General features: G+C 43.3%; 1 protein-coding gene and 1 non-coding gene across 6 annotated transcripts; one reads left to right on the top strand and one right to left on the bottom strand.

The window, feature by feature from the left end:
* Nucleotides 1-4,314: 4,314 nt before the first annotated feature.
* On the bottom strand, nt 4,315-4,504 carry LOC112614907. Its single transcript, XR_003117209.1, has one exon. It is a non-coding gene; the product is annotated as a U2 spliceosomal RNA (small nuclear RNA).
* An 809-nt stretch (nt 4,505-5,313) lies between these two features.
* On the top strand, nt 5,314-23,223 carry ANP32E (acidic nuclear phosphoprotein 32 family member E). 5 transcript variants are annotated; one of them, XM_025397799.1, is made up of 7 exons: nt 5,314-5,759; nt 9,330-9,479; nt 10,904-11,026; nt 12,796-12,961; nt 15,222-15,409; nt 18,761-18,815; nt 20,897-23,223. In XM_025397799.1, exons 1-7 carry the CDS (start codon nt 5,706-5,708, stop codon nt 20,959-20,961), a joined length of 801 nt encoding a protein of 266 aa, XP_025253584.1. In that variant the 5' UTR covers nt 5,314-5,705; the 3' UTR covers nt 20,962-23,223. The 5 variants fall into 5 exon arrangements, with proteins under 5 accessions (XP_025253584.1, XP_025253574.1, XP_025253594.1 ...); XM_025397789.1 differs by having other exon boundaries at nt 20,894-23,223; XM_025397820.1 differs by lacking the exon at nt 5,314-5,759 and adding an exon at nt 6,827-6,927 and having other exon boundaries at nt 20,894-23,223.
* Nucleotides 23,224-24,594: the final 1,371 nt, after the last annotated feature.

The following is a 24,594-nucleotide window of genomic DNA, read 5'->3' as shown; positions in this document are numbered from 1 at the left end:
GAAGTAGGCGGATCACCTGAGGTCAGGAGTTCAAGACCAGCCTGGCCAACTTGGTGAAACTCCATCTCTACTAAAAATACAAAAATTAGCCAGGCGTGGTGGTGCACAGCTATAGTCCCAGCTACTCAGGAGGCTGAGGCAGGAGAGTTGCTTGAGCCCAGGAGGTGGAGGTTGCAGTGAGCCAGGATCTCACCACTTAATTCCAGCCTGGGCGACAGAGTGAGCTCTGTCTCAAAAAAACGAAAACACACACACACACACAAACGTAAATGAGATGTTGCAAGGCATCATAAGGTAAATGCTAAACGAGTAGAACATTTAATAAGTGCTGAGAACATTTAACAAGTGGAGGGAAACTTATTTAAGGTAGGAAATAGCATAAGCAAAACTAAAAGGATCTGAATGACTATCAACTGTCATCACAGAACAAAAAGGGTACTAGTGAGATTTTGTTTGTTTTTTATTTTTTTTTTTGAGATGGAGTCTCGCTCTGTCACCCAGGCTGGAGTGCAATGGCGCAATCTTGGCTCACCGCAACCTCTGCCTCCTGGGTTCAAGCGATTCTCCTGTTTCAGCCTCCCAAGTAGCTGGGATTACAGGCATCCACCACCATGCCTGGCTAATTTTTTTGTATTTTTAGTAGAGACGAGGTCCACCATGTTGGACAGGCTGGTCTCGAACTCCTGACCTCAAGTGATCTGCCTGCCTTGGCCTCCCAAAGTGCTAGGATTACAGGTGTAAGCCACTGTGCCCAGCCCACTAGTGAGATTTGATCAGAAAAATGTATGCTAGGAAGTTGTTCTAATTACTATTGCTACCCCAACAACACCGGATTTAGATATTTCAAAGAATAATGATTATTTTATTATTTCTGGTGATTTCTGTGGCACAGGAGTTTGGGAAAGGCTGAGCTGGCTGGTTCTGACTCATGATCTCTCCTGAGGTCAGACGGTGGCTGCAGCTGGAATGGTGGTTGAAGAAGCTGGGGGCTGGCTGGGCACCTCTCACTCTCTTTACGTGGTCTCAAGGCTTCTCCAGGTGATTGCCTTTATAGGTTAGTTTGGGCTTTCTCAGATGGTAGGTATTTGGAGAGAGCCACTGTCACACGTCCCCAGGAAGCAGAGTGAGATGTCGGGACATTTGTTGTTGAGTGATACTGGGACCATTACGTGTGGAAGGGAGGAGAAAGAAGCAGGATTAAGTAGAGAGAGAAACTGAATGGCAATGCTGTCCTAACGAAGGCCTCAGCTGACCCCGACAGGGTGCTCTGGAGCTGGGATGACCCTTCTGAGTTTGTCTAAATCTGGGCAAAAGGGCAGGCTGGTCCTTTACACCTCTGTGTTAATCACTCACTGGATTCAGGCTTCCCCAAAAGGAGGTATAACCTTGAGTGAGGTAATCTTGAGCCAAGGCAATCCCCTACAAGGGCTGACAGTTTAGGGTCATCTTCCAGTAGTACTCCCAGTAGCTATAGGAACAAGTTCCTCATTCCTGAAGGAAAAGCTGGGTGGTACATCACAGTGTCCACCACAGTTCTGACACCGTCTGTGGCTTTCCATAGAGGGACTCAGCCATTTTGTATGGACCTGGCAGAGAGGAAGCTGGGGGAATAAATGTCCAACCTCACCTTCCTCCTAACTTGATTTCCTATCAGGACCAAGTCCAGGAAGCCATAGGACTTCACGCAGTCCATATAGGTTTTGCCTTACGGAGCAGTGTGGAGAAGAGTGAAGAGCAGATCTAGATGTGCAAACAATATATTCAGCAGCAGTAGATAAGCTTGGTTTTTGAATGTTAAAGGCATGTTGAATTTAATAGTATCCTGAGGGGCCGGGTGCGGTGGCTCACACCTGTAATCCCAGCACTTTGGGAGGCCCAGGCGGGCGGATCACGAGGTCAGGAGATCGAGATCATCCTGGCTAATATGGTGAAAGCCCGTCTCTACTAAAAATACAAAAAATTGGCCGGGCGTGGTGGCGGGCGCCTGTAGTCCCAGCTACTGGGGAGGCTGAGGCAGGAGAATAGCGTGAACCCGGGAGGCGGAGCTTGCAGTGAGCCGAGATCAGGCCACTGCACTCCAGCCTGGGAGACAGCAAGACTGCATCTCAAAAAAAAAAAAAATTATATATAATAATAATAATAATAATAATAATAATATACCGACGGAGCTTTCTTACTGGTAGATTAAAGGAGTTTCTGAATCACTCTCTCACCTGCTCCACTTAACTAGGTTACTTTTTTTTTTTTTGAGACAGAATCTTGCTTTGTCACCCAGGCTGGAGTTCAATAGCATGATGTTGGCGCACTGGAACCTCCACCTCCTGGGTTCAAGTGATTCTTGTGCTCAGCCTCCCAGATAGCTGGGATTATAGACAGGCATGTGACACCACGCCTGGCTAATTTTTGTATTTTTAGTAGAGATGGGGTTTCACCATGTTGGCCAGGCTGGTCTCAAACTCCTGGCCTCAAGTGGTTTGCTCACCTTGGCCTCCCAAAATGCTGGGATTACAGGCGAGAGACACCATGCCCACCTTAACTTGGTTACTTAACCTCACTTTTCATTTTGCCATTTAAACCTTACCTAATTACTTCAGCTTAAAGAGTGATCTGATCTGGTACATGAGTTTGGCTTTGGCTTTTCTCCTGACTAAATTTCACTCCTTTTTTTTTTTTTTTTTTTTTTCCCCTTTGAGACGAAGTCTCGCTCTGTCGCCCAGGCTGGAGTGCAGCGTCGCGATCTCGGCTCACTGCAAGCTCCGCCTCCCAGGTTCACGCCATTCTCCTGCCTCAGCCTCCCGAGTAGCTGGGACTACAGGCGCCCCCCCACCGCGCCCGGCTAATCTTTTTGTATTTTTAGTAGAGATGGGGTGTCACCGTGTTAGCCAGGATGGTCTCGATCTTCTGACCTCGTAATCCACCCGCCTCCGCCTTCCAGAGTGCTGGGGTTACAGGCGTGAGCCACCGCGGCCCGCCCTAGGGTGTACTTTCTGCAGCCACTATTCAATGGTAAAATGAGTTCATGGCCTTTCGTCACATTATTTCCAGGGTACAATTTAACCCCAATCTTCATCTTTTATTTGAAACCCCACCGTCTGACATCAGTAATAATCTCTTCCGTCTCTTCTTTGGCTTCCATACATTTTTTTTCCTTCTTTACCTACTCCTCAGTTTCCTTGAGGACTTTGGTAGACAATCCCTCCCTCCTCTCTTCTCCCCTTCAACCTTGCCCCTTCAACCTTGTTTTGCTCTCCTTTGCCTGAGAGTCCTTGGACATTTTATTTATTTAATTTTTTTTTTTGAGACAGAGTCTCACTTTGTCGCCCAGGTTGGAGTGCGGTGGCGCCATCTTGGCTCACTCTGTCGCTCAGGCTCATTGCAATCTCCCGCTCCTGGGTTTAAGCCATTCTAGCGCCTCAGCCTCCCGAGAAGCTGGGATTACGGGCGCGCCCCACCGTGTCCGGCTACTTTTTGTATTTTTAGTAGAGACGGGGGTTTCACCATGTTGGCCAGGGTAGTCTCGAACTCCTGACCTCAGGTGACCACCCGCCTCGGCCTCCCAAAGTGTTGGGATTACAGGCATGAATCACCGTGCCCGGCCAGCATTTACATTTTAAATGTAATCCTCTTTGAGGAGCAGTGTGTCTCTGTTGGGGGTGGAGTAGGGAAGGTGGAGTTGTGAGGATTCTGTTGGAAAGCCAAAGATCTCTAACCTTAGAAACAGGAAAAATAGCAACCAGTTCTGGGAGGTATGGGACTAATTCCTCCACTTCCTACCTGCTTCCCCATATCATTTGGAATTTATTTGGTTATTTATCCTGAGAATGATGTAAGGCAATAAGAATGATAGAATTTAAGCAAGAGCTAAGAAAAAAGACCCTCAAGACAAAATTTTAAAAGATAATTTTTTTTTTTTTTTTTTTTTTTTTTTTTGAGACAGTTTGGGTTTTGTTGCTCAGGCTGGAGCGCAATAGCACGATTTCGGTTCACGGCAAACTCCGCCTCCTAGGTTAAAGCAATTCTCCCATCTCAGCCTCTGGAGTAGCTGGGATTACAGGCGCCCGCCACCACACCCGGCTAGTATTTTGTATTTTTTGTAGAGACGAGGTTTCACCATATTAGTCAGGCTGGTCTCGAACTCCTGACCTCAGGTGATCCCACCGCCTTGGCCTTCCAAAGTGCTGGGATTACAGGTGTGAGCCACTACACCCGGCTAAAAGATAATTATTATCCCACTCTTTCATATCCCATCCCACACAGACAAACTGGTTTTTTTTTTTCCTTCTTCTGTCTTGAACACTAAATTTTAATCCCTTGAGGGGGTGCACTGTTCCTGGAGGTACTGTAATACCAGGTGGATGCGTTAAGTGAACAAGAAAGCTCCTATTGCGTCTTCCTGCTCCCCAAATCCATTTAATATATTGGACTCGGTTAGAAAATATATCAGATATTAAACTGTTAAGAACAGATCCTACACTTGATCTTAGCCAAAAGGCAGAGAAGAAGCGATAAACACTTTTAAAAGCACACTTTACCTACAGATTTCCATGGAAACCAACCAAAGGGAAATTAGAGAGGCATTGCTGTGCCATTTCTATGCTAATTAATGTCTGATTTTCATTAGGCCAGCGTTGTTTTTCCTCCAAGGTCTCAGTGTTTATTACAGCAAAAATTAACTCAGTAACAATTCCTCCAGGATAGTTTTATTTAAATATTATTAACTTACATACTTCACCCAACTGCTTTCAAAATTGTTGTCTTTTATAGTGTTAAACTACCATCTTTAAAATCTTGGTTCTGGCTCTGCATCACGGAAGGTCAGCCTCTGTGAAAAGCCTGACCCCAGCAGGACAATGCCACCAAGGCATCTTTTTAATGTGATGCGCACGTTGCTGTACACCTTGGCTGCAAAGCAGAGGCTGTGCTTTTAAAACGGCCAAGAGCCAGTGCATGCCGTGTGGTGAATTATCAGTATCGCCAGTTGGGCACGGAAGGATGCTTTCTCCCTCTTTAACACTAACAACAGAATAAAAAACCAAAAACTAAAAACCAAATCCAACAGACAACAAAACCGCCCGAGTGCCCAGGGAAAGCGCGCCAACTACATAAAGAAAAGTAGGGGGGGTACTGGGATTCAAAATCATTACTCCCGGACGTACACCCTCCTGGACCTATCAAAATTAACTGCGCCCTTGATCGTAGCCAATAGATACGGAGTTTCTGGTCCAGGTCCTCCCTGAAGACTGATAGACATTTACCTAGCCCAATGGAATAATGTGACGCTGAAGAATCAACCAATACGTTTGGGAGGTGGGTGGAGTGTAGGCCAGGGGGTTGGCGGTGCCGTGTCATGGAGGCTCAGTCTCTGAGCAGCCATTGAAGGGGAAGGAACTGCGGGTGTGTGAGTGTGTGTGTGTGTGTGTGTGTGTGTATGTGTGTGTGTATGTGTGTGCGCGCGTGCGTGCGTGTGAGTGCGCGCGTTAGTGTGTGGACAAGGAGGTGGGGGCAGCTGAGTTAGAGTCCCAACTCTTGGACTCCATTTGCTATTCTCTTCTTTCTCCCCCACACCTATCTGGTGGTAGTGGGCGTTTATATTTGCGTTCCTTTTCATTCATTTCTAAATCTCTTAAAAATTTTGGGTTGGGGGTATTGGGAAAGGCAGGAAAGGGAAAAGAAGGAGAGTAGTAGCTGAAGAGCAAGAGGAGGACATGGAGATGAAGAAGAAGATTAACCTGGAGTTAAGGAACAGAGCCCCGGAGGAGGTGAGATGACTCAGCCCCCACCCCTTCCCCATCAGTCCTGTATTCTGAGAATCGGATTTCTGGTGGTCCTGGGTGGGTGTGCGGGGATGGAGTAATAAGTTAGCCCCCGCCCCCCCGGTTTAGGGTTGGGGAAATGTTTAATTTTAAGTTTTAAATCATTAAAATCTTCTACTTAAAATGGCGAAGGGTTGAAGTTTCGAGGGGCGTTTTTGTGTGTGCATGGGGGCTTAGCTCCTTTCGGCTTTCATCGAGTCGGGCGTCCTGGCCTCGTGGGGGCGGGAAGCGGGCTGGCGGGGGCGCTCTGCCGCTTCGCTCCCGGCGCTCCTCCTCCTGAGGGCCAGCGGCGTGGGACGCGACCCCCCAGTCCCACTCGGCCCCTGCCGCAGCCATCGGCGCCTGAGAAGTTAGTCCAACTTTTCTGCAGTGCGGCCAACTCATCTTTTTGGGGAGTGGGCTCCCCTGGCCTCGAGGCCCTGGGCGTCCGACGTCGCGACGGGCGCGGACTGGGGTCGCTTTCAGGGTCCGCGCACTGTCTGCTCCGGCGGCGCCCACTCCTCCGGGAAGCCGCGCGCGCCGCCCTCCGCCCTCCGCCCTCCGCCCGGCGGAATCTGGGTCAGCCGCGGGTTCTCTGACCGCGGGCGAGTTTGGGGACTCGTCGCAGTGACCGGAGGTGGGGAGGGGACGGGAGGCGTAATCCGCTTCTTCCCCCGCCGTGTAACGATATGTGGCACGTCGTGTGGCCGCAACTCTTGAATTTGATCCCTGGAGACGGTTTCACAGAACTCAACATAAGGGACGTAGTAGTTTCGTGCTTTAAAGATGGGTTCGCCGAAACTAAATGATGCGCTCTCACTGCTGTTGCCTTAGTTAAAGAGACGGGGTTGGGAGGGGCCACATGAGGCGGGGTCGCGGTCAACTTTTCGGGGGTCGGGCAGGAGGCGTTTCCGCCTCCTTTTCGCGGTTGCCTCCTCGGCCTCACCTACCCAGGGCGAAGGCGCGAGGGCAACGCGGGTTGGGAGGCGACCCCTTTTTTCCTTGGGGAGTCCCCGCCCGGTGTGGGGTTTCCCGTCAGTCGGAGCGGCAGGTCGCTAGAGCAGGGCTGGTGGCCAGCGGGGAGCCTCGCAGAGGAAAGCATCTGTCTTGCTGAAAGAAGCCCTAGAATTGGAATGTAAGGGAGTTGTCTGTAGCTGGATCGACCGATCGATAGAAGGATATAACTGGGGTGGTGTCTGTGCAGACCCGCATAGAGGATGAGCAGGGTCTGTCTGGGCTTTCGCGTACGGCGTATGGAGTGGCAACTAAGACTTTTTTTTTTTTTTTTTTTTAAGGTGCCTGTTTTCTGAAATTGGCAGGGGCCAGGGAGGGGAAACAGTTGCTTGCTATCAGGGTCATCCCGGAGAGATCTTGAAGTTTCTAGAACTTATTCTTAGGGGCTTCAGGGAAAAAACAAAATCAAACTTGAAAAGCTGTCTCTCACAAGCACACGTTTAGAATACTTTTTGGTGGCGTGGGTTGGAAAATTGAATCCTGCCCCCGCCTCCCCTGCCAGGATTCTTTCACTTAGTGATTGTAGTAATTTCTTTGCCAGTTTTGGGAGTGCAGGACGTTGCCTTTTTTCAGCTTCTTCCTCTGTGTTGTAATAACGGTCTCTTACATTTGTGTAGACAGTTTACAAAGCACTTTTCCCGTTTGTTATTTACTTTCCTCCTTACACACTTGTAAAGTGGATTGTGTTATTCTAGAATCCAAATTAGCAGACGGAGTCTCAGGACAGTGAAATGATTTACGCAAGTGCAGGAATTGGTTTTCTGACACCAAATCTAGTAGCCCCCACTCCTCAACTAAATGGGGAGTGTGAAGACGAACCAATTCACAGCCCTGCGGCAAACCAAGTGTGACTCTAGGCAAGCCATTCTTGTTCTCTGGGCCATAGTTTCCACTTCTCCAAAACGGAGCTCAAGATGCTCTCTCTGGCAACAGAAATAATTATGTCAAAATCGTATTCAAATAGAGAAGGTGGCATTCCTTGTTGCCAAATTTTAGCCCTCGGATACCTCAAACAGGTTTTCACATTGGGTATAGAGAACCAAGATCTTCGGCCTTTTCCTTAAAGATTAAGTCCATTCAGGCCATAGAGAACCAGGATCTTCGGCCTTTTCCTTAAAGATTAAGTCCATTCAGGCCCACACCAGGAACTTTGTTACTACAAACTCTTACCTAATAGGGAATTCAGCCTCATTCCTTGAGGAATGGGGAAAAGTGCACAGAAATGCTATTATACCAGAGTGGTAGGGAGAAATAACATTTTGTTAAGAATGTATTGTTTTGGGTGATACTGTTTGGCCTGGATGTGAGAACCAATAACACCCTCTGGGCTGTTCCCAGAGGAGCTTTCTAACATTTCTTCATAAAGGGTAAGGAGGTTTTTTTGAGTTATGATGGTATTTATCAACCAAAGAGAAGGGGTTTTAAACTGAAAAAGTGATTAAAGAGTTTCTTCTTTTTGTAGGTTTTTTGTTTTTGAGATAGAGTCTTGATCTGTTGCCCAAGGTGGAGTGCAATGGTGCGACCTTGGCTCACTGCAACCTCTGCCGCCTGGGTTCAAGTGATTCTCCTGTCTCAGCCTCCCAAGCAGCTGGGATTACAGGTGCCCACCATCACGCCTGGCTGAGTTTTGTGTTTTTAGTAGGGACAGGGTTTCACTGTGTTGGCCAGGCTTATTTTGAACTCCTAACCTCAAGTGATCCACCTGCCTCAGCTTTCCAAAGTGCTGGGATGACAGGCGTGAGCCCCTGTGCCTGGCGCTCTTTGTAGGTTTTAGGGCAGCTCACTCGAATCTTTTCCTGGTAGCTCAGGTACCCCCTCCTTGCATAAATATATTCTCTGATGTTGAGAGTCCTCCTTATCAGGGTCAGAAACAGGTTTCACATGGGAACTTCTTCAACGTTTGTTTCTTATGTATCAGTGATTTGAAGCAGGCATTGAACTTTAGTCCAAGTTTAAATTGAAAAAATGGCCAGGCGAGGTGGCTCATCCCTGTAATCCCAGCACTTTGGGAGGCCGAGGGGGAGGATCACCTGAGGTCAGGAGTTCAGGACCAGCCTGGCCAACATGGCGAAACCCTGTTTCTACTAAAAATACAAAAAAATTAGCCAGGAGTGGTGACATGCACCTGTAATCCCAGCTACTTGAGAGGCTGAGACAGGAGAATTGCTTGGACCCAGGAGTTGGAGGTTGCAGTGAGCCGAGATCGTGCCGTTGCACTCCAGCCTGGGTAACAGAGCAAGACTCCATCTCAAAAAAAAAAAGAAGGAAAAAAAAGGAAAAAACAAATTTAAAAGATTATAGTGATGACTTTAGATTGTATATCAGTTTTGGGGGGAAATGAAAAGGATCTGTGTAAGGGGATTGCTGGGGTTTTTGTTGTGTTGTGTTTTGTTTTAACTGATGGGCAATCAAACTGGAGATTGGTGGTTTTAATAGTTACATTTCCAGAGTGTCAAGACCCAGGTCTCTACCTAAACAGATTACAAACTAAAGAATCATTAATTAATGTTTTCCCTCTTACAGGTGACAGAGTTAGTCCTTGATAATTGCCTGTGTGTAAATGGGGAAATTGAAGGCCTGAACGATACTTTCAAAGAACTAGAATTTCTGAGTATGGCTAATGTGGAACTAAGTTCACTGGCCCGGCTTCCCAGCTTAAATAAACTTCGAAAAGTAAGTTGGCATTTACGTGAAGCATCATGATTTAAATGTCATGGCTATTATGTCTAGTGTTTGGCCAAATGGAATACCATTCTGCTTGCTAATTAGAAGTTTTTAAGTTTCTAGAGATAAGAAAAAGTTATATAGGATTTTGAGAATCAGCTCTAATACTGCTTTTATAAATTTATTTACTTACTTTTTTTTTTTTTTTTTTTTTTGAGACGGGGTCTCGCTCTGTAGCCCAGGCTGGAGTGCAGTGGCCGGATCTCAGCTCACTGCAAGCTCCGCCTCCCGGGTTCACGCCATTCTCCGGCCTCAGCCTCCCGAGTAGCTGGGACTACAGGCGCCTGCCACCTCGCCCGGCTAGTTTTTTGTATTTCTTAGTAGAGACGGGGTTTCACTGTGTTAGCCAAGATGGTCTCGATCTCCTGACCTCGTGATCCACCCGTCTCGGCCTCCCAAAGTGCTGGGATTACAGGCTTGAGCCACCGCGCCCGGCCTTACTTACTTATTTTTAAGACAGGGTCTTACTCTGTCACCCAGGCTGGAGTGCCGTGGTGTGATCTTGGCTCATTGCAACCTCTGCCTCTGGGGCTCAAGCATCCTCCCACTTCAGCCTCCCAAGTAGCTGAGGCTACAGGCATGCGCCACCACACCTGGCTAATTTTTGTATTTTTTGCAGAGACAGGGTTTCACCATGTTGTCCAGACTGATTTCAAATTCCTGGGCTCCAGTCATCCTCCTGCCTCAGCTTCCCACAGTGCTGGGATTAGAGGAGTTAGCCTCTGTGCTTGGCCTAGAAATTTAAATCTAATAGTGGAATTGCCTTATAATATGAATTTGTATTTAATATATACCAAATATTTTTCTCTACATCATGAAATCCAAATGTAGTACAACTAGAATCCAAGCTGGGTTAAGAGCCCATTATGTAGGTGTTCTAATACATTATTTGGCAGATGTAGAAAGGAATTTGGAAATTAATGATCTATAGTGATAGTTTCTTGAAGCCAGAGAGAATGAGTTTTTTTTTTTCTTCAAATTGATATACTTTAAAAATCTTTGATATACTTTAAAAATCTTTGATATGCCAGGTGTGGTGGCTCACGCCTGTAATCCCAGCACCTTAGGAGGCTGACGCGGGTGGATCACCTGAGGTCAGGAGTTCGAGACCAGCCTGGCCAACATGGTGAAACCCCATCTCTCTAAAAATACAAAAACTAGCTGGGTGTGGTGGCGGGTGCCTGTAATCCCAGCTGCTTGGGAGGCTGAGGCAGGAGAATTTGCTTGAACCCAGGAGGCGGAGGTTCCAGTGAGTGGAGATTGCACCACTGCACTCCAGCCTGAGTAACAGAGTGATACTTCGTTTCAAAAAAAAAAAGCTTTGATATGATACCTTTACCATTCTTTGTTTTCTTCCTATGTTGAATGTATAGTTGGAGCTTAGTGATAACATAATTTCTGGAGGCTTGGAAGTCCTGGCAGAGAAATGTCCAAATCTTACCTACCTCAATCTGAGTGGAAACAAAATAAAAGATCTCAGTACAGTAGAAGCTCTGGTAAGTGGAACGGTTTTGTCTCTGGACTTGCTTTTTTTGGTTAAATTTTTTGAGATTTGTTTGTGTCTATTTCTATTTAACTCAAAACTTACGAATTTTTTGTATGTTATGATCTAGGCAGTTACTGATTTCGTTTCTTTTAGACTAAAATATTCAGATGAAATTTTAAATCAATGAGAAATTTATTTTATCATCAACTTCAGGAGTTGACTATCTGGTTTTAAAATTTCCAGGTTTTTTTTTTTAACCTTTTATTCTTTTTCCTTACTTCTTGATTTTTTTTTTTTTTTTTTTTTTTGAGACGGAGTCTCGCTCTGTCGCCCAGGCTGGAGTGCAGTGGCGCGATCTCGGCTCACTGCAAGCTCCCCCTCCCGGGTTCACGCCATTCTCCTGCCTCAGCCTCCGAGTAGCTGGGACTACAGGCGCCCGCCACCACGCCCGGCTAGTTTTTTGTATTTTTAGTAGAGACGGGGTTTCACCATGTTAGCCAGGATGGTCTCGATCTCCTGACCTCGTGATCCACCCGCCTCGGCCTCCCAAAGTGCTGGGATTACAGGCTTGAGCCACCGCGCCCGGCCACTTCTTGATTATTTTTTGAGTTATTTTATTATTTGCCCCCTTCTTTCCTGGTATGAGGGAAGGAAAAGAAAAAGTGACATGAGGCAGGAGAATCGCTTGAACCCGGGAGGGGGAGGTTGCGGTGAGCCAAGATTGCACCATTGCACTCCAGCCTGGGCAACAAGAGCGAAACTCCGTCTAAAAAAAAAAAAAAGAAAAAGAAAAAGAAAAGAAAACGTGACATGCTGAAAATTATTGCTCTGATTTTGAAAAAAGATTGGAGGCTGGGCACAGTGGTTTATGTCTGTAATCCCAGCACTTTGGGAGGCAGAGGTGGGAGGATCGCTTGAGTTCAGGAGTTTGAGACCAACCTGGGCAACATAGTGAGACCCTGTCTCTACAAAAATAAAAAATTTAAAAAAATTAGCCAGGTGAGCTGGCTGTGCTTGATATAATAATCCTTCATTATAAAACTAAAAAAATACAAAAATCATTCTCAATTTCAAATGTATATTTTCTGAATCATAAAGTAAAAAGAAATGATGTGGTTGGGCACGGTGGCTCGCGCCTGTAATCCCAGCACTTTGGGAGGCCAAGGTGGGCAGATCATGAGGTCAGGAGATTGAGACCATCCTGGCCAACATGGTAAAACCCCATCCCTACTAAAAATACAAAAATTAGGCCGGGCGGGGTGGCTCACGCCTGTAATCCTAGCACTTTGGGAGGCCGAGGCGGGCAGATCACCTGAGGTCGGGAGTTTGAGACCAGCCCAACCAACGTGGAGAAACCCCGTCTCTACTAAAAATACAAAATTAGCTGCGTGGAGGCGCATGCCTGTAATCCCAGCGACTTGGGAGGCTGAGGCAGGAGAATTGAAGCCAGGAGGCGGAGGTTGTGGTGAGCTGAAGATCATGCCATTGCACTCCAGCCTGGGCAACAAGAGCAAAAAGTCCGTCTCAAAAAAACAAAACAAAACAAAAACACAAAAATTAGCTGGGCATGGTGGTGCACGCCTGTAGTCCCAGCTACTCAGGAGGCTGAGGCAAGAGAATCGCTTGAACCTGGGAGGCGGAGGTTGCAGTGAGCGGAGATCACGGCACTGAATTCCAGCTGGCAACAGAGCTAGACTCCGTCTCAAAAACAAAAACAAAACAAAACAAAAAACATGGTATTTTAAATCTTGAATGTAAGTTTTAACTTTACTTTTCCAGCAAAATCTTAAAAATTTGAAAAGTCTTGACCTGTTTAACTGTGAGATCACAAACCTGGAAGATTATAGAGAAAGTATTTTTGAACTGCTGCAGCAAATCACATACTTAGATGGATTTGATCAGGAGGATAATGAAGCACCGGACTCTGAAGAGGAGGATGATGAGGGTAATCATTCTTAATACTCATAAGTGTGTCATTATTATAGCCTCTGCTCTAGTTGTGCAAACTAGATTGGGCCTGGAAATTTAGGTTTGAAAAAAAAAATCCACAAGAAGATATTAGTAAGACAAGAAAAAATTAAAAACCCGTAGCTCTAGCCAGTATTTCTTCTTTTATATTTCCTATAGTTTCAGGGAATTTAATGACTATTATAACATGAAGCTCTGTGAAATTTTATATCTGTAGAAAGTTGTACACCCAGTAAAAGTGGCAACCTCTTAAATGGTATTTTTTTTTTAAAAAGAACCACTTGTAATAGCCAAAATGTAGAAACAACCGAAGTATCTATCAACTGATGAATGGAATTTTTTTTTTTTTTTGAGGCAGAGTTTTGCTCTTATTGCCCAGGCTAGAGTGCAGTGGTGCAATCTCTGCTCACTGCAACCTCCGCCTTCCGTTTTCAAGCAATTATCCTGCCTGGACCTCCCAAGTCACTGGGATTACAGGCGCCCGCCACCACTCCCAGCTAATTGTTTTATAGTTTTAGTAGAGACAGGGTTTCACCATGTTGGTCAGGCTGGTCTCGAACTGCTGACCTCGTGATCCACCCACCTCGGCCTCCCAAAGTGCTGGGATTAAAGCCAGCGTGAGCCACCGGGCCCCGGCCCAGTGAACAGATTTTAAAAATGTGATTTATCTATACAATACAATATTATTCCACCATAAATATGAATGAAGTACTGATGCATGCTACATGAATGAATCTTGAAAATGTTCTTCTAAATGAAAGAAGAGAGACACAAAAGGCCACGTATTGATTGACTTCATTTATATGGAAAGTTCATGGGAAGCCAAGGCAGGAGAATTGCTGGAACCTGGGAGGCAGAGGTTACAGTGAGCTGAGATCGTGTCACTGCACTGTAGCCTGGGCGACAGAGTTAGACTCTGTCTCAAAAACAAAACAAAAAACCCAACAAAAAACCATATATATATGGTTCAGAATAGGCAGAAACTTCAGGATAGGCAAATCCATTGAGACAGAAAGTAGATTATTGGTTGCTCGATGCTGGGAGAGAGGAAAATGGGAGAGTGACTGCATATGGGTATGGAATTTCTTTTTGAGGGAAGAAAAATATTCTAGAATTAGATTGTGAGTATACAGTTTTAAAAAAGTGGATGACCGATCAGATGACAGAATAGCTGTTAGTAATGGGATACTGCTCGTTATTATTGAGTGAAAACTTCTTCATTGTAAGAAGAAATTTGATGGATAAACACTGTTACAAAATGATGAAATGATAGATAAGCAGGTTTTTTTTTTTTTATTTTAGATTAAGGGGGTACGTGTGCGAGTTTGTTCCATGGGTGTATTGCATGATGCTAAGGTTTGGTCTTCTACTCATCCTGTCACCCAAATAGTGAACATAGTGCCTAATAGTTAGTTCTTCAGCCACCCTCCTTCCCCTCTTTTGAAGTTTCTAGTGTCTGTTCCCATCTTTATGTCCCTGTGTCCCCAGTGTTTAACTCCTGCTTATAAGTGTGAACATGCAGTATTTAGTTTTTTGTTTCTGCATTAATTCACTTAGGATGATGGCCCCCAGCTGTATCTATGTTGCTGCAAAGGACATTATTTCATTCTTTCTTTATGGCTGTGTAGTATTCCATCATGTGTATGTTCTACATTTTCTTTATCCAGTCCGCCATTGATGGGCACCTAGGTTGGTTCCATGTCTTTGGTATTGTGAATAGTGCTGTGGTGAGCATACAAATGCATGTGTCTTTTTGGTACAATGATTCACTTTCCTTTGGGTATATACCCAGTAATGGGATTGCTGGGTTGAATGGTAGTTGTATTTTTAGTTCTTTGAGAAATTTCCAAACTGCTTTTCATGTGGCTGAACTAATTTATATTCCCACCAACAGTGTATAAGCATTCCCTTTTCTTGCAGCCTCTCCAGCATCTCACAAGCAAGTTTTGAAGTATTCACAAAGTAAAACAAACTTTAATGCATGCAATGTTTTCATGAGACTCTATATATATGTTGGATACTAGTATTTAGAAGCCATACTTCTCGCATATGGTTTGTAGGAATAACTAGGAATGTTGTAAAACAGAAATCTTAAAAAAAAAAAAAAATCTCTCTGAGTTACTTTCCACCTATCGGCTTACAAGTTTGAAGTGATTGGACAAGGGTAAAAAGCATCAACATCCTAGGAAGAAACATTTGCTCAGTCAATTTACTCATCTTTAAATTATTTTTTAAAGATGGAGATGAAGATGATGAAGAGGAAGAGGAAAATGAAGCTGGTCCACCAGAAGGATATGAGGAAGAGGAGGAGGAAGAGGAAGATGAGGATGAGGATGAAGATGAAGATGAAGATGAAGCAGGTTCAGAGTTGGGAGAGGGAGAAGAGGAAGTGGGCCTCTCATACTTAATGAAAGAAGAAATTCAGGTGAATACACACTTCTTATCTGCACTGAAAATTAATTTCTAGGCATAGGACCAAATACTATATAAAGTGTGTTTTGTAGCAGTCTGACAGTTGTTTCTAAGTTGTGGGTGTGCATATATGTCTATCCACCTATCTTTTTTTTCATTGTCCTCCACCCCAAACTATATCCAGGTAATCATAAACACCTATTGATTTTACCTCCCAGATAACTTTCAAATCTGTTATAGCCTCAATGGCATGGTATGGTGGAAACATTTTAAAAATGTCTGTGAACCTCAGTTTTCTGCATTTATAAAACAGATTAGGCCGGGCATGGTGGCTCACACCTGTAATCTCAGCACTTTGGGAGGCCGAGGCGGGTGGATGACAAGGTCAGGAGTTTGAGACCAGCCTGGCCAACATGGGTGGGGAAACCCCATATCTACCAAAAATACAAAAATTAGCTCGGCATGTTGGCACACATCTGTAGTCCCAGCTACTCGTGAGGCTGAGGCCAGAGAATCACTTGAACCCAGGAGGCAGAGATTACAGTGAGCTGAGATTGCGCCACTGCACTCCAACTTGGGCAACAGAGCCAGACTCTTGTCTCAAAACAAAAAACAAAAAAACCAGGTTATATCAATCTCATAGGATTAAGGATTTAACAAGATAATCTATGTAAAGAATATAGTCCCTGGCACATTATAGGCACTCAAGAAAACTTAAGTTTCTTTCTCCTAATTATCTCTTGCTTATACTTCTGTAGTAACTTTATAGTCTCTCTGAATACAGCATCACCACTTAGGAGTATTCTCCACAGTGCTGCCTGTTTAATCTAATGCAAATATGATTATACACCAGTCTTCTTGAAACCCTTTAATGTTTCCCTCTTGCCCCCAAGACATACAAGGCCTTTCATTTCTGGCCTTTGCTCCTTCTTCTTCTTCTTTTTTTTTTTTTTTTGACACAGTCTCACTCTTGCCCAGGCTGGAGTGCAGTGGTGCGATCTTGACTCACTGCAACCTCTGCCTCCCAGGCTCAAGCAGTCCTCTGACCTCAGCTTCCCAAGTAGCTGGGACTACAGGCACACGCCACCACGCCTGGCTAATTTTTGTATTTTTTGTAGGGACAGGGTTTCACCATGTTGGCCAGGCTGGTCTTGAACTCCTGACCTCAAATGGTCCGCCCACCTTGGCATCCCACAGTGCTGGGATTACAGGTGTGAGCCACCATGCTTGGCCCCTGCTTCCTTCTCTAGCTTCATCTCCCTTGATTCCAAATTAAATGATCACACCAAGCTATTTTACCTTTATGGCTGTTTATGAATACGTTGTTCATGCTTTCTGAAATGAGCCTCTGATGAACTTTTTGTTTTTTGCCGAGTGAAGCTTGTGAAGTGCACTGATTTTATTTACAACTCCATGGAATTTTACATATGCATGTACTTGTGTAACCACCACCCAAATCATGCTTTGTGAACTCTTATCTTTACAAACCCAACTCTGCAGTTGACTCATCACTGAAGCTTTCTATATTTTTTCTTAGGCAGTCACTCCTCCATGTGTTACCTCTGAATCATGATCAGGCTTCTATTGCCTAGAGACACTTGTAAAATCATTTGGCCACTTTCTGCTAAGTGGTGAGCTCCTTAAGGGGAGTGCCACTCACCTTTGGATCTCAGCATCTAGTACACTGACTAGCCCGTGGTAGGCTCATGGGAAATGTCAGTTGACTAGAACAAGTTATCTGTAGCCCCTAGGAGTTTAGGTTAGTTATTTTCTCCTAATGTTAAATTGAAGTTTATTTGAAAAACTCATAAAGTATTTTTTATTATTAAAAATAACATATCTTATTTAGACTGGGAATTGTTAATATTTGTTCTAATGAGTTTTGCATTGTTTAGATACATAATATCAACAATCAATGATACATATTTTCTGATGAAACTAGTATAGAAAAAACAGGATTTATATTCGTTTGGGGTCTTGGTGGGTTAGGAGCTATATATATAATGAAGAACAGAAATTTAAGTGTTCTTTTTTTTTTTCTTTTTTGAGATGGAGTTTTGCTCTTGTTGCCCAGGCTGGAGTGCAATGGCGCGATCTCGGTTCACTGCCACCTCTGCCTCCTGGGTTCAAGCGATTCTCCTGCCTCACCCTCCTGAGTAGCTGGGATTACAGGTGCCTGCCACTACACCGGCTAATTTTTTGTATTTTTAGTAGAGACAGGGTTTCACTGTGTTGGCCAGGGTGGTCTTGAACTCCTGACCTCAGGTGATCTGCCCACCTCAGCCTCCCAAAGTGCTGGGATTATAGGTGAGCCGCTGCACCTGGCCCCACCTCTTCTTTTTTTAATGAACAAATTCTGCAACAAAAGCCACATTCAATCTTCCCCTTTTTTTCTTGTCTTTCCTTCTTCAGTTTAGTCTGCAGTTTTTCCTGATTTTCATTGTGTTGTTTTTTTATGCTTTTTGCTATCTTATCTATTCCTTTTACTCCTTATAGCTTACTGGTATTCTGGTATGGAGATGCTTTGTTTCAACTGATTGTATAAGAATGATTTCTGATACAAGAATTAGGCAGTTGGCCGGGTGTGGTGGCTCACACCTGTAATCCCAGCATTTGGGGAGGCTGAGGCAGGCGGATCACCTGAGGTTGGGAGTTTGAGACCAGCCTGACCAACATGGAGAAACCCCGTCTCCACTAAAAATACAAAATTAACTGGGCGTGGTGGCGCATGCCTGTAATCCCAGCTACTCAGGAGGCCAAGGCAGGAGAATCGCTTGAACCTGGGAGGCGGAGTTTGCCGTGAGCCGAGGTCACGCCATTGCACTTAAGCCTGGGCAACAAGACCGAAACTCCATTTCAAAAAAAAAAAAAAAAGGAAAAGAGAAAAAAATAACCTAGAGATTTAGTTAGAATTTTTTTTTTTGAGATGAAGCCTCAGCTCTTGTGTACCAGGCTGAGAGTGCAATGGCGCGATCTCAGCTCACTGCAACCTCCGCCTGCCAGGTTCATGCGGTTCTTCTGTATCAACCTCCTGAGTAGCTGGGATTACAGGCGCCTGCCACCATACCTGGCTAATTTTTGTATTTTTAGTAGAGATGGGGTTTCACCATATTGGCCACACTGGTCTTGAACTCTTGACCTCGGGTCATCTGCCCTCCTCGGCCTCCCAAAGTGCTACGATTACAGGCATGAGCCACCACACCTGGCTCTTTAGTTAGGTTTTAAAAAGGACCTTTATAAGAATGGCAGAGGTTATCAAAACACAGAATAACCAAGTTTCTTTGCTCTTGTTGGAATATATTACAAGAAAGAGTGAAAAATCCATATGATTTTTTAATTCTCAACTGAATATTTGAATTTCAAGGATGAAGAAGATGATGATGACTATGTTGAAGAAGGGGAAGAAGAGGAAGAGGAGGGTGAGTTACATTAACCATAAACAAATTCTAAAATTAAAGACATAGTTATTTTTTATACACTTTATTTATATTTCATACACTTTAAAGAATGAGCCTATAATGTAAATTTTTACTGATCCCTTTGATTTTGCTTTATCATAGAGTGCCTTCAAAGTTATAAAAGTTTTTTTTTTCTTAAGAGTAGTTGTCTTAGGGCACGCATTAATTCATAACTCATAAATAAACAGCTTATAACATTTATTTTAAAAACAAATGAAGAGATAAATGGAACCTTGAGCTGAATTTATTATTTTTATAGAGTGTCATTTTAGAGAGAGTGAAGCCTTATCTTACAAGAGAGGAGCAGTTGAACTCCAGATAATTAATGCTGTTTTTAGATTTGTTTTCTAGGCCTTTAAAAATTTATATATATGTATATATATAAAAATATATATATGTAAAATATATATACATAAATATATATATATTTTTAAACAGAATCTTACTTTGTTACCCAGGCTGGAGGCTGGAGTGCAGTGGTGCAATCGCAGCTCACTGCAGTCTCAATCTTCTTGGGCTCAGGTGATCCCCCCCATCTCAGCCTCCCAAGTAGCTGGGACTACAGGCACACACTGTCACACCCGGCTAATTTTTGTATTTTTTTTTTTTGTAGAGATGGGGTTTCGCCATATTGCCCAGGCTGTGTTGAACTCTGGGTTCAAGCGATCTGCCCACCCCAGCCTCCCAAAGTGCTGGGATTGTAGATGTGAGCCACCATGGCCAACCAGTATTTTTGTTTTATTTTATTTTATTTTATTATTTTATTTTATTTTATTTTATTGTTTTGAGACAGGGTCTCTGTCAGCAGTGAGTGCAGTGGGGCATTCATAGCTCACTGCAGCCTCGACTTCCCAGGCTTAAGCAGTCCTCCCACCTCAGCCTCTTCCAAAGTAGCTGAGACTATAGGTGCGCACCACCACACCTTGCTAATGTTTGTATTTTTTGTATAGACGGGGTCTCAGTGTTGCCCGGGCTGGTCTTGAACTCCTGGGCCCAACTGATCCTCTTGCCTTGGCCTCCCAAAGTGCTAGGATTATAGATGTGAACCACTGCACTCAGCCTCAAAATAATTTTTAAAATTTACTAACACTTGCATTGATGTCAAGCCCTTAGTTTCTTAATCTGTACTTCATGATATGGCCACAAGGGTGCATAGCAAACTGTAATGATTATGGATTTCTAAGCCTGTTAAGTCTGTTTTCAACCTACTCAAATTTAAAGAAATTCAAAGAGGAAACTTGAATTATAATTTCCTTCCTTCCCTCCCTCCCTTCCTCCCTTCCTTCCTACCACCTTCCTTTCCTCCCTCCCTCCCTCCCTCCCTTCTTCTCGTCCTCTCTTCACCTGCCCTCCCTCCCTCCTTTGAGACAGTCTCCCTCTGTCGCCCAGACTGGAGTGCAGTGGCATAGTCTTGGCTAATTGCAGCCTCTGCCTCCCGGGTTCAAACGATTCTCCTGCCCCAGCCTCCCAAGTGGCTGGGACTACAGGTGCCTGCACCACACCCAGCTAATTTTTATATTTTTAGTAGAGATGGGAGTTTCACCCTATTGGCCAGGCTGGTCTCCAACTCCTGACCTGAAGTGATCTGCCTGGCTCGGCCTCCCAAAGTATTGGGATTACTGGCGTGAGCCACCTTGCCTGGCCAATTTTCTTCTGCCATTCTGCCATTAACTTTTTTTTTTTTTTTTTTTTTTGAGACAAAGTTTTGGGCGGTTGCCCAGGCTGATCTTGGCTCACTGGAACCTCTGCCTTCCAGGTTCATGCAATTCTTCCTCAGCCTCTCCAGTAGCTGGGATTATAGGCACCCGCCATCATGCCTGGCTAATTTTTTGCATTTTTAGTAGAGATGGGGTTTCACCTTGTTGGCCAAGCCTCAAGTGATCCACTCACCTCGGCCTCCCAAAGTGCTGGGATTACAGGTGTGAGCCACCGTGCTAGGCCCTGCCATTAACTTTTCACTAAGATTCAAAACTTTGTAATGTAACCAATCCTTATTTGTTAAAATTAAGCATTTTGCATTTTTCCTTCCACTCATTAAGAAGAAGAAGGTCTTCGAGGGGAGAAGAGGAAACGAGATGCTGAAGATGATGGAGAGGAAGATGACTAGATCATTCTAAGACCAGACTCTCTAATGTTTCTGGGTGTGCAATAGAGTGATCACATCTTTGTTTCTTCATGTACGATAGCTATCCCTACAGAAGATAATGTGTAACTTTTTATAGGAAAAGTGTGGTTTTACTATTTTTGCCTTATCATTCCAAATAAGAACTAGTCTGTTAATGATCATATTGTATGTAGAGAAAAATTTTCATTGACTCCCATTGTGGAATTCCCTAGCAATTTATTTAGACTTAATTTTTTAAATTCAAGCTTACTGTATTAGTCATTTTTAGCCCATAATTAAAACATCACTTTTACACAGGTGTAGTATGGTGCATTTCATTCCTTATTTATAAATTAACTGAAATTACAGTTTGCTATAATATAAAATGACAGTAGTCTCTTGAGTGGTAAGTTGGTTATTCTTTTAGAGGTAATCCAGGGATCTTTAGTTTGAAGGCAGTTACTTTTTTTTTTTTGACTAAGACTGGTTGCTTTTTTGTCACAAGTAACTTGGAAAATAGAAGCAGAATAGTAAAGGTTCTATTCAGCAACATAGTTCATGGATTTTGTGGAGGTTCTATTCAGTAATAGGGTTCATGGATTTAGTGGTGACTGATAAGATTTTATTTTTGAAGGAAAAATTGCTTATACTAAGTCCAGAGACATGCAGGTGAGCCCTTTTGTCAGGCTGCAAATCATGACATGCCGATGGTTGTTTATTTTGTTTTGTTTTTAGGTGCGCATTCTTTTTCTTCTTAGCAATTCCTTTATGATCACCTTCCCTTCTTGTTTCACTCCCTCCTCCTCTCTCAAAAGAAAGTTGGGAAACTTGTGAAACCCAGGAAAACCTTTAGTCTTATACCTCAACTACCTTTTAGTCCTGTCTGGGTTTTAAATAAATGAAGTGGAAGAAATTGAGTATTTTCTGACATAAGAATATATTATCAATACAGTTTTATGCAGTAAGCTCTGCTTACCATAAAAGTTTCTTGGTTCACAACATCTAAGACAATATTAGTAGGATGAAGAAAGAAAAGTAGGGGTGCTTTTTGGAAGCAGTGTTCATGTTTCTTAAAACATGTTTCAGAACAATTGCCTGTTGATAATTAATAAGACATTAAAGTCAAATTTTAAAGTTGGCTTCTCAAATGATTTGGATACCACTCTGCAAAGTATTTCTAACCTTTAATTCCCAGTTTTGAAGCATTACCAGATATAATAATAGCATTAATTGGAATGTACTAGGCAGCTGGAAAAGTATTTGAAACTAAATCGACATTAAAATTAAGATTTGTTTTCAAATGGATGTCTATTCAAAGTAGAAAAATATTTGGGATAAGTGTGTGTTTCCTCACATGGCTACTAAATAAAATGAGTATACAAGTATATCTCCTCTTTTGCTATTGAGGCTCCATGTTCAAAGCAATGGCTTTTTAAATCTTGGCTATCTAAAACTTTTTCTCTTTGTTTTGAATATTTGTAAGTTTAAAAAAAATTAGTGTCAGCAAATTAATTGAAGTTATGCTTCTATACTGGGACATATTTAAATACTGAGTATAGTACTGCTGCTACTGCTTCTACAATGTAAAATGTATGACTTGGTGTTTTAAAGTAAAAATTATGATGTTACTTGTGGAGAAACTAAAAAAGTTACACAACTGACTGAAATAAAATACTTGGGATAAGTTTAGTGAGGGGATTGGAATCCCCAAAAAACTAACATTTTTCTTCTGCTTTTAAAAATTGAAGTTCCCTATTTTAGTTCCTAACAATTCTCGTTACATACTATGCCAGATTACAAAATACTTATTTTTAAAATGAAATCTATATATTGACTTTCTTATCAATCATCTTACTGTGCAATCAAAATTAGAGTACTTTGGTTTGAAAACAACACTTAGAGCCTCCAGATAACTTTTAAGACTTATTTAGCTTTGTGGGTGGTATTTTCATGCAAATAAGTAAGGGTGGGTTTTATATTTTGTAGAAGTTTTTGGTCCTATTTTAATGCTCTTTGTATGGCAGTATGTATATAGTGTGTTAAGTTCCTCAAGAATCTCCTTAAAAACTTTGAAGTTAATACTTTTGTGCAACTGTGTTTTGAATAAAGCCATGACAGTGTTAAAAACAAACAAAAAAATTTGCAGTACTCCTGATTATTCTTTTATTGTTTCTGACTGTTCCCTGTTTTTTTCTGTGACTGCTGTAACTTAAAGTTTTAAAACTGAATTGCTTCAAATAAATTGAAGATTTGTTATAATGATTAGTTTCAGTGTATAACATTCACTTTTTCAACAATACCATTAGTGGCTTTAAAGGTCTTTTTAAAAACTAACAGCTTGACAGTTAACTCATTTAAATACTCGGATGTGATATAAGGCATTACAATTTATTTATTTATTTTTTGAGACGGAATCTTGCTCTGTCACCAGGCTGGAGTGCAATGGCGCGATCTCGACTCACTGCAACCTCTGCCTTCCGGGTTCAAGCGATTCCCCTGCCTTAGCCTCCTGAGTAGCTGGGACTCCAGGCATGTGCCACTACGCCTGGCTAATTTTTTTGTATTTTAGTAGAGACAGGGTTTTACCGTGTTGGCCAAGATGGTCTCGATCTCCTGACCTCATGATCCGCCTGCCTCGGCTTCCCAAAGTGCTGGGATTACAGGCTTGAGCCACTGCTCCCTGCTGGCATTACAATTTAATAGTTTAACTCATCATCTTCTTTTTTTTGTTTTGTTTTGTTTTTTTTTTTTGAGACGGAGTCTCGCTCTGTGGCCCAGGCTGGAGTGCAGTGGCCGGATCTCAGCTCACTGCAAGCTCCGCCTCCTGGGTTTACGCCATTCTCCTGCCTCAGCCTCCCGAGTAGCTGGGACTACAGGTGCCCGCCACCTCGCCCGGCTAGTTTTTTTGTATTTTTTTTAGTAGAGACGGGGTTTCACCGTGTTAGCCAGGATGGTCTCGATCTCCTGACCTCGTGATCCGCCCGTCTCGGCCTCCCAAAGTGCTGGGATTACAGGCTTGAGCCACCGCGCCCGGCCATCATCTTCTTTATTAACTTTTTTTTTTTTTTTTGAGACAAGAGTTTCACTCTCATTGCCCAGGCTGGAGTGCAATGGCGCCATCTTGGCTCGCTGCACCTTCCGCTTCCTGGGTTCAAGAGATTCTCCTGCCTCAGCCTCCTGAGTAGTTGGGATTACAGGCATGTGCTACCATGCCCAGCTAATTTTGTATTTTTAGTAGAGATGGAGTTTCGCTTTTTTGGTCAGGCTGGTCTCGAACTCCCTGACCTTAGGTGATCCACCGGCCTCAGTCTTCCAAAGTGTTGGGATTACAGGTGTGAGCCACCACACCTGGCCTTCTTTATTAACTTCTTTTCCAGAAGGCAGAAGAAAAATCTGGATTCTCTTAATTTTCCTTTTGGGGTTACAAACTGAACCAGTACTTTTTGCAGTTTGATTTGAAGTAATAAGTTTATTACCTATACTTGTATTATCTGTGGTTTATTAAAGTGATTATAAGACTATTGTATATCAATAGTATTTTCTAAAATGAATCCAAAGTTCTCCAATTATACTGCATGTTTATCTTCTGAATCTTGATAATATAAATGGAAATATACATAATACTTAAATGTTTAT

This window comes from Theropithecus gelada, chromosome 1 (assembly GCF_003255815.1).
Source record: "Theropithecus gelada isolate Dixy chromosome 1, Tgel_1.0, whole genome shotgun sequence".
In the NCBI taxonomy this organism is placed as follows: domain Eukaryota; kingdom Metazoa; phylum Chordata; class Mammalia; order Primates; family Cercopithecidae; genus Theropithecus; species Theropithecus gelada.
This window is presented reverse-complemented; position numbering and strand designations above follow the sequence as displayed.

Coding starts and splice junctions, on each gene's coding strand:
- ANP32E (XM_025397789.1), top strand. CDS start 5,706: ATGGAGATGAAGAAGAAGATTAACCTGGAGTTAAGGAACAGAGCCCCG. Junction 9,480..10,903: donor GCTTAAATAAACTTCGAAAA/GTAAGTTGGCAT, acceptor TTGAATGTATAG/TTGGAGCTTAGTGATAACAT. Junction 15,410..18,760: donor TAATGAAAGAAGAAATTCAG/GTGAATACACAC, acceptor TTGAATTTCAAG/GATGAAGAAGATGATGATGA.